This window comes from Cryptomeria japonica, chromosome 8 (genome assembly GCF_030272615.1).
Source record: "Cryptomeria japonica chromosome 8, Sugi_1.0, whole genome shotgun sequence".
NCBI classification, from domain to species: domain Eukaryota; kingdom Viridiplantae; phylum Streptophyta; class Pinopsida; order Cupressales; family Cupressaceae; genus Cryptomeria; species Cryptomeria japonica.
In genome coordinates this window covers 85,604,278-85,614,546 of record NC_081412.1, presented here as the reverse complement: position 1 = coordinate 85,614,546, position 10,269 = coordinate 85,604,278, and the positions used below count along the sequence as shown (strand labels likewise).

General features: G+C 37.9%; 1 protein-coding gene across 2 annotated transcripts in view; it reads left to right on the top strand.

The window, feature by feature from the left end:
• Positions 1-252: 252 nt before the first annotated feature.
• The window catches only part of LOC131038435 (small RNA-binding protein 11, chloroplastic), a 32,640-nt gene continuing 22,623 nt past the window's right edge, over positions 253-10,269 (top strand). The window contains exon 1 of one of the 2 annotated variants that reach the window (XM_057970876.2): positions 253-846. In XM_057970876.2, the coding sequence (XP_057826859.2) occupies positions 579-846 (268 nt within the window). In that variant the 5' untranslated portion in view covers positions 253-578. The remainder of the gene's footprint in view (positions 847-10,269) is intronic. The other variant, XM_057970875.2, reaches the window with a different exon arrangement.

Sequence of the window (10,269 nt, the reverse complement as noted above, 5' to 3'; positions counted from 1 at the left end):
AACACTATAGAAATCTTTAATTTCCTTTGTACAAATTCAGATTTCGTGAAAAAAATCAACTAATTATACAACTTAAAAATAATCAGATCAAATATAAAACAAACAAAACATACAATTAAGGAAAAAAACAACAAAACAAAGAAAAAAAACAAAAAAAAAACATCTAACAAAATAAATTTAGAAAAGAAAAACACAATAAATTTTAAAAACGAGCATAAAGGAAAAACAAAATGCACGAAGCATCGTCCACATACATTTGGTTCAACTATTGCCCTCCGGAAAAAACCCTTACAACCCCTTACTGTTTGTGTAATTGACTAAAACTGTGATAATTCTTTCCTTAGAGAAAAAAGGGCCAGAACTGAATTCAAGTATTTCTTATCATTTAAGAGATAATAGTGCAAAATCGGCTTAAAGAGAGTAAGTATTTACCTGTCTACGCTTAGGTTAACAATGCGAAAGCCTCAGGATCATAGGTGAAGGGTTGTAGTGGCCATCATCAGAATTTCTCCCTTTTTTAACTTCAGAGCTGAAAGAAGAAATCCATTTGTAAAGATAAAATTATTTTATAAAAGAAGATGGCATTAATTTCAGGGCCTTATCCATACTGTAGTACCATTATTCCAACGAAGTCAAGGTTAAATTCTCATTCTCTATCCGCGGGAGCATCCACATGCATATCTACAAGGATATGGACATGCAGCCCTGCAGAACATCAAAAATCTCCCCTTTTGCGAAGTGGGTTGTTGGGAATTGTTGCTTGCTTCCCTGCTCCTTCATCATTTGCTTCAGAGGAATGTGCTCCTCGCGAGTTATTGATAAACACAAAAAAGCTCTTTGTTAGCGGTATGCTTCCTATAAAATCATCGTTTTGATATATACAGAGTTTTCATTGATATGGAAATCCAGTGCGCATCTTTAGCTCATTGTATTTAATTTGAGTAGAAGCCTCTGTGATTTTTGTTCCTAAAAAGAACTCATTCCCTTATACTTAGGAACTTCCTTTACCATCTTACCCACGTTCTTCAATAAGTTCTAGATTTTATTGACAATTGTAAATCTACTTGTACATAGGACATAAGCAAAATTTATCCCAGCTACAGTCACTGTAATTTTTTTCCCCAGAAAAATCTTTATCAATCCTATACCCACTAAAATAAACTGAAGAAACTGCTATTGTGAGTTTTTTCGCACCAAATCCCAGAACATTCTTTCTTGTTGCTGGGTATGATGTTTTTCAGATTAGATTTGACAATAATCGTAAAATCTTTGTGAATTTAAAATTAGGCTTCGGGGTGCAAGTGCCTAGGTCGATGTGTTAGCATTTCAGCCTTCTTTTTTCGATCATGAACAGATATAACACACTCTAAGTCCTCTGGAATCCCTTCTACAAGCCTTTAAGCTAGCTTTCAAGCACCTTTCGTAGCACTCCAAGCCCTCTGGAGCCCATTTGTGCAAGCCTTTAACCTGAGTTTCGAGTATCCTGGGGGTAATCTGAGTCTTGACACCTTTGTCACAAATTTTAAGTTTGCTAGTAAAATTACATGCCACACAACTACAGTAGCTAACTAGAATGTCAATCTATTTCAGATTCATGTATGCGTCTGAAATGCTGAGTTGAGTCACTGGAACTGAGCATTGGTGGTGCTCCCTTCATGTTTCAAATTTTGTGTGGTTGTTTCTAAAATGAGTTAACATCATCGGAGCTTAGCTTTGCTGGTGCCTCCTTAAGATAAGTAACATAACTAACAAAGACCCTGATATTCTTGGCTTGTGCTATGTTTCGAGCCTTCTTCAATGATTACACCAGATTTATCTGTAATAGTTTCTCATACGTAACTTTTGTAGATTTACCATCACATGCCTTTGATTGCTCATCATAGCTGACACACATGTACCTTTTACTTTTTGCATCTAGTTCATTCCTATTCTGTTCAGAAATCATTGCAAAAGCAACAGAAGCAAAAATATTAAAGGCACTTACCAGTGTTCTGCCTCGTGATCATGCTTCTCAGGAGTGATATTCTGCAATGCCTTATAAGGACTCTGATTAAGCATTTAAAGAACTGTATTAACAACTCCCTCTCGGTACTGATATAGTACATTCCAGCCATGCACCATGCACTTTGCCATTGCCATAACTGTCCCATTCCTCTATTCCACAGCTCCATTTTGTTGTGGAGTGTGTGAAGTAGGACGCAATCTTTGTATACCATTCTCATTTCAGATTTCCTTGAAGTGATTGGACGGAATTATACTGACTTGATGGGTCTATTCATTTGTTTTTAAACCAGGGCTTTGTGTGCTATGAAATGAGAGAAACATTTAAGCTTAATTTTCAAGATGTAGGCCCACATTTTCCTAGGAAAGCCATCAACAATCAACAGAAATAATTGGCTTCAGACACAAAGGGTGTTTTCATTGGGCCACGCAATTCAGCATGAACCAGGTCCAAGAATCATGTGGCCCTCCATACTTTATCAATATCAAATAGGGGCTGAGTCGGCTGACTTTGTCTTCCCAATTGGCATCTTGTATATACATCATGGCATTCATGTATGTATGGAAGTCTGTTCACCATATTGGACTTGTTTAGTAGAGACAAATACAGATAATTCAAGTACCTATCATGCCAAAGCATACTGCTATTTTCTGCCATTGCTAGTGCATGAGGCTCTGCCGTTGTAGTTTATGGAAACCGTTAATTTGGGGACTCAGTGGGGCTGGACCAAAACAAATTTCCTATGTTACACGGCATTTTGGGGATGGAGATGGGGGACGGCAGGGGACAACAGTATACAAATTTTCATATATATATATTTTTGGTTTGATTCAGGGGCATCCAAAGTCCAAACATTTCATGTGTCAAAAGTATTGGTATGTGATAGATTCTGCTTGGTGATGGCAAGTATATATAGTTGAAGGGATAGGTGATGTTAGAATTGAATTCAATAATGAAATCAAACTATTAATACAAAATATTAGGTATGTTCTAGGTTTGAACAAAAAATTACCTTCTATTAGCTAGATTATAAAAAACCTAACATTTTAGTTCAATTTTGTGGGAAAGAATGCTTGTTTTTTATGTAAACAGGGATAAAGTAATTGTTTAAGGCATTAGGCCAAACAATGTGTACAAAGGCTTGTACAAACTTGTTGATTTGTTTTTTTGCATGATACATTTGTGATGTAAACAGGGATAAAGTAATTGCTCAAGGCATTAGGCCAAACAATATGTACAAAGGCTTGTACAAACTTGTTGATCTTTTTTTGCATGATACATTAGAGGAGCAGTGATCCGATCATAAATTTGAGATCAAGCTAGAAGTTAGTATTGTGACACCATTGATAGATGTACCTTTTAGTTCATGGGTTCTTCCAATGTGTCGGCCTTTGGGTGGTTCTTCTCCACCTATGCAACAACAACACAAAACTGGAGGTGTCTCCATTGCAGCTAAGATTCAACCCATACAGAGTTTGTCTTGAGTTGAGACTTTGTTTCTATAGCATTCACTTCTTATGCCTTGGAGGCCCTAGTGGTGTTTTGAAGGTGAGCTCAATGATGACTTCATCAAATCAGACATGTCATCTAAGAAGACAGGCAAACCAATTGATAAATTTGTAGTAAGCATGTTCATTATATTTTTTTTGCATATCTTACTCATGTACCTATTGTCATGAAAGTTGCTTGTGTAGATATTTCTCTCCATTTCTACACATATCAGGAACTGTATTATAATTTGAAGACTAAACCTCCAAATCCTTCTGGTTTAGTAATTAAGGGGTGTATTAGAATAATGATGTAATAAAGTGTATGTTTACACTTGTATGCAATCAATAAGGTGGTTAGGTGTAGGTCTTTAGATAGAGTTGTTGTAGTTGTTGCAGCTTATTAACGAGCTTGTTATATTGTCATTAATATGGTAGTTGTAAGCTGTAACATTAATGTGATAACTATAATAGGAATTTCTGAATCTATATAATGTTGTTCTTTCTCCATGAGAGTAAGACTCTTTCTCTCATCTTATTTCCTTGTTTATACTAACAAAAATTACAAGTTTAAGTAAAAATATAGTGGCATATCCTTCCATGAAAATTTATTCCACAGTAATATTTACTAGTGGAAAGGACCCAGTGGCCACCATGTTCCAATAGTCGCTCACGCCTTGCACACCTAAGCCCCCAAATATTTTTGCATTATAACCAACACAAAGCTTTAAAGTCTATACATTTTTTCACATGTACTAATACACGTTCTCTTGTGGATGTGTAGTTGATTGATGAATATGGTCAAAATCAGTGTTCCACGGGCGTTGGGGACGGGGGGACGTGGGGACACGTTTCCGGGATGGGGGGACCAAGGGCCTAAGTTTGGGGACGGCAGGGGGACGGCGGCAGGGGGGTGGCGGGGTGGTGGTGCTGATATAGTTATACATATACATATAGTACTTGAAAAACTAGTTTTGAAAAGATGTATGACAGTATTACAGTGTAAGAATTATATTTCAAATGAGGCTATAGGAAATTTGAAATACTAAATCTAAATACCAAGATTTCTAAGTTGTGTTGTTATATGGAGCCTAATCAGACTCGGAGGTTAGATTTTCCCTACTTATATTGGCGCGGTTTCCCCCTATATTTTTCAACGGGGGTTTGGGGGCAGCGCCCCCAAGTTGGGGTCAAGGGGCAGCGCCCCTTGCGCGTTCCCTGTCGCGATACAGGGCGGGGTCGAGGGGCAGCGCCCCGCGAGGCCAAAAATACTTTTATTATTTTCTAAAGGCGTCGGGTGTTATTTTTCTTTTGGCCCACGTCCAATTAGAGTTACCCCTTAACCCTCAAAAAACTTAAAAAGTCACTTTTAAAAAAATTTTTAATATTAAATATTGCATATATGTCGGGGCGACAGGAGACGTCTGGGCGTCTCCCCATCCTTGGAGAGACGTCTGCACGTCTCTCGAAGATTGGGAGACACCCAAACGTCTCCCAAGGAGACGTGGAGGCGTCTCCATGTCTCTTTGGGAGCATGTCTCTCCAAGGATGGGGAGACACCCAAACGTCTCCCAAGGAGACGTGGAGGCGTCTCCATGTCTCTTTGGGAGACGCCCAGACGTCTCCCAAGGAGATGTCTCCCTGTCTCCCCGTCTCCCTGGGAGACGCGGGGACGCGGGGACGTCCCGACGGCGCTTGGGTGGTGGTGGCGGGACGGCGGGGGACGTCACGTCCCCATCCCCCCGTCCCTGAGACGTTTCTGACGGGGGGATGCGCCCAAAAAGGGGGGGGACGCGTCCCCGTGGAATGAGGGTCAAAATACATGCGAGTGCATTTCTAATATAGGACAAGTTGCTCCAAAATACCCACTTTTATAATTACTTTAAATCTCTTATGTTTTCAATAACCACCCACTCGAATAGGTTGCAAAACTCAAAATAGTTCTTATATACACATGTTTAAGCACAGTTATTGGTTCCTAATCTGCCATAAAATCAAGCTCCACTCTACTTGATGGGTTGTCAAATGCGCATTCTGTCATACTTGCTCTCACATCCACATGGGTCAACTCCATTTACTATAGGTAACTGCACAAACAATAAATGGTGCTTCCCTACTAGACATCAAACAAAATATAATTGATAATTCGTTCATGTTTCATACAAAAATTGCAATTACAAATTCAGATGATCAAATACAATTTAAATTAATTCAATTTTAAACTCAACAGCTCAACAAACAAGTTGAATGCATTCATTTCATATTCGAATCAATCATAAGAGAGGAATTCTGCAGTGTCATATTCACAAGGCAGTAAACTATCATTTTCGTCCAACTTTTGTGCTATTATCCTCTACAATATCCAGAGCATCGCCAGACATCCTATGCATATTGCTGAACATTCCAAGCATCTTCAAGTTGGTACTACCTATGTATGTCTCTTGCAATATGATATCTGTACACCACATTTATCTTAGAAATAAACTGCGAAAACCATAATTTCATTGCCTTATCAATGTATGCCATTTTCTAAATGTCTGCATGCATATAGAGTGATGTATATAGTAATTATATTCATGTTTTCATAATAAAAAACTGTTAAACTGTTAGACATATGTGGGTTCAATATGTATTGCCTGTCAATAATATATACAAACAAATAAATAAAATCCTATATGGATATGTATAGTGGAAACTCTTAGTATATACTGTCGAGCAACAATATATACAAACAGTAAATAAAACCTTGTATAGATGAAATTAAATCATTAAAGCTTCACGCTGTTCTGTTCTTTGGTTTCAATAGCGGATAAGTATGATAGTTCAGTGGTTCAGTGTGGTTTGATGATGTATATAAGCTACCAATAGAGATGAAATTAAATCATTAAAGCTTCACGCTGTTTTGTTCTTGGTTTCAATAGCGGATAAGTTTGATAGTTCAGTGGTTCAGTGTGGTTTGATGATGTATATAAGCTACCCTACCAACAGAGCATATATATATATATATATATATATATATATATATATATATATATATATATATATATATATATATATATATATATATATATATATATATATAAGCATTACACGGGAATGCGTTCCCCCCCATTTTGGCCGTGTTTCGGAGATGGGGACATTTCCGGGATGGGGAAAAGGGGAAGTGATGTCTCCCGCCTTCACACCACCACCACCAGTGCTCCACCGAAGACGGGGAAATGTCTTCACGCCTCCTTGGGAGACGCCTAGTTGTTTCTCGAGGGGCGGGCCCGTTGTCCCCACGTCAAATGCAATGAAAAAATTAAAATTTTAAAAAAAAGTTCGATTTTTGGAGGTTGGGGGGTAACCCTAATTTGACGTGGGCCCCACCCCTTCCCCCAAAACACAACAAAACCATCATATTTGATGATTTCACTCACATTTTGAATGACTAATTTGGAACAGACTTACCTCTAAGAGAGTAGAGAAGCTTGTGGCTGTACACAGTGCTTTGCGTCTCATGGACTGCAAGACACTTGTGTACAAGGAGAGTCTAGTGGCACGTTGGGATGTAGAGCCAGAGGAGCCTTCACAGTTTGATGAGGATGATCCTACCACTTCAGATGTAGGGCTGGTTGGTGTGAGGTTGAGGGATCTTGACCTTGTGGAGTCTAGCAATTCTAGTGATGAGGAGTTTGCAGATGATTTGAGGCCTCTCCCTTCACTACATTTTGAGTTTTGACATTTTGGCATTTTTTCTTTTGTAATGCTATTGCTATTAGTATTTGTATTTGCTACTCATTGTAATGATGAATTATGTAATCATCTTTATAGACTTTGTGATATCTCATGACATCAAATATTCATATTTTTTGATATAATAGAAATCTCCAATTTGACAATTTCATTTGTCAAATTTTATTTAGCAATTAGGATTCAAGAAATCTTTGTATTTAGATTTAGTATTTCAAATTTTGCAATGTTATAATTTTACTAATTAGTAATTTCCTATAGTTTCATTTGAAATGTAATTCTTATATTGTTATACATCTTTTCAAACTAGTCTGTCAATTACTATAAGTATATGTATAACTATACTAGCACCACCACCCCGCCACCCCCCCACCGTCCCCAAACTTAGGCCCTGTTGTGACCTTTTCACACATCACCCCATTGAGAATGGGGACCCTCCTTGTTTCTTGCATTCTAGGGTTTTTGTTAGAGCCTCGCAACCTTCCCGGCACCAACTTTCTCAGTTTTGAATGGTCTGAGTTTTGGAAGTCATAAAGTTTGTGCAAGCCATGGTCGGAACAGGGTCTAGACATCGTCAATGTGCCAAGAAAGTCCAAAGGACGAAGATTGCAATTGATTTGATTGAATTTGGACAACTTTCTATTTTTGGAAAGTTTTGCCTTTTTGCTTTTTCCTATTTTTTAGGAAGTTTTGTTTTTGGCACTTTAAGCACGATCCTTGAAATGGCTATTTTTAGAAAGTTTTTCCTATTTTTTAGGGATGCTTTCTTTTTCTATTTTTGGAAAGGGGATCTAAGGTTTGCACTGTTGGCTTTGAGTTACATTGAAAATGATCGAGAATTCCTCCAAAATTCAAGTTTTGTCCGAAAAGCTAGGTTCCTAAATTTTAGGGATCTAGAGGGATTCGGGGGTTAAGAGATGCGTGATTTTCAAATTTCAAGAATATCCAAGTTAAAATGCATAAGTTATGAAGATTTGGTTCTCATGAGGATGGAGTCTCTCCAAGTCTACCCAACAAAGGTGTTTGCAAGGGGAGGAGATCTCTCCAAGTCCGCTCACCTTGGTGCCCAATTGTCATAAAGTCCACTTGGAATCAATGCACAAAATGAACTAAGTCCGCCCTCATGGTGCTCAAGTTTGATGAGCCCCGCTAAGGAGAAGGTGCATGAGTTTGATGAAGTCCGCCATGCTAGTGAAAGGTGCACAACTCCCCTCAAGTCCACCTTGTAAAGTGCAAGGATATGAGCAACTCCACCAAGAAAGAAGTGCAAAGACATGTCTAAGTCCTGTTTGAAGCATGAAGTGCAAAGGTATGGTGAAGTCCACCCTAAAGTGAGAGAAGAAGCAAGTTGAGAGGTGCATGGAATCAACCAAGTCTGCCCTCCTAAAAGTCTAAGTGCACAAAGCTTATGAAGTCTGCCTAGGACTAGTCAACAAAATGGAAGGCATGCTAAGGAAGTCCGCCTTAAGGTGTCAAGTAATAGCAAGAATGGTGCACAAGTCTAACCAAGTCCGCCCAACATCACAAGTTAAGGTGCATAACTTCAATGAAGTTCGACTTACCTAAGGGACATGAAGCCTATGAAGACCGCCCTCATTGGAAAGAGAACCAACCAAGTCTGCCCTACAACTTGAAGATGGAAACAACACTCAAGAAAAGTCCGCCTAGATCACTAGCAATGAAATTCACCAAGTCCGCCTACATGAAGAAACTTGCTAAATTGGGAATTAAGGAATATTCTCATCGTGATCAACAAGACATTTTGTCCAAGTTCGAACTAAGTGCAATTTTAGAAAGTTTTTGAAATTGAAAGAATGGAGATTGAGTTCGATTTATCAACTGAAAATCGAAAATAAAAACTTTCTTTTGGACTGAAACTCACCATTTGAACTTGCTAAGAAGATTCCAACTCAACTAAAACTCAAATTAGAAACTTTCTTTTGCAAACCAAAAGACTAAAGAGTAATTGGAAACAAATCAAAGAAGATTTCTATGTTTCTATTTAAGAAGTTCGAACTCCATGAGGTTTTATTACAAATACCATTTCATTCTCTCATTCTTTCATAAGAAATTCGAACTTAAGAGAGCAGGTTGAGAACGTTTTGAAGAAGTTTGTGCAGGTTTGAGGTTTTCCAGCAAGATTCCAAAGGTTTATACACATTTGGGGGAAGGATTTTGACTATTTTCAAGATCAATTTAACAACATTTTGAAGTACAACCTCTGATTTTTTCATCATGAACAACATTTCTCTGTTCTTTCTTATTCTTTTTGAAGGGGAAATTTGGTTTTAGGGCAGATTATCAGGTTTTTTAACTTGATTTTTTGAAAGAAAGAACTAATATAATGCATTCTCCTTCTATTCTTTTTTATTTTCTGCCCCATAAACCAGTGTTAGTGCACACTTAATCAAATTTCTTGGACTTAGTTTTAATTCTCAGTTCTGATTTTTGATTAAAATCAAACATGCAAGTTCCCAAGTTTGGTCATGTTCAAGGGTTTTTTTGAGATTTTCAAGAATATCTAAGCATTGAAACCCCTTTTAAATGCTAAGTGTTTGAAAAAAAAAAAGTGTAAAAATCAGAATACACTTAGCTGCTAAAACTCCAAATTCCCACTTAAAACACAGATTCTAACTTAATTTTGTTCAATTTTTGCAGATTTGGATGACCACAGAAGCTGGACCATCACGCAAAGTTCAAATAAAGTTCCAGGTTGACAAGGATTCCCCTCCGGAATCCAAGATGAACTCCAAATGGAAGTAGGTTGGAGACATCAATCTTCGTGAGTTCAAGAAGAGGATGCACGACACGGATACACAGTTACCCACTCCAATTGCACGAAAGATGATGAAAAATTGGATAGTGCAGGCTGCTAGTTTCCTTCCAGCAGTTCAATGTACTGAATTGATTGTAGAATGTTTTAGACATTATAAACCTGTGAATAGGGAGATAGTTGCTCTTGATGGTAGAATGCCTGCAAACATTGGTGAAGTAGCAATCCGAGAAGTCTTATGCATCCTTGAATACCACAACACGGTCTATATAACC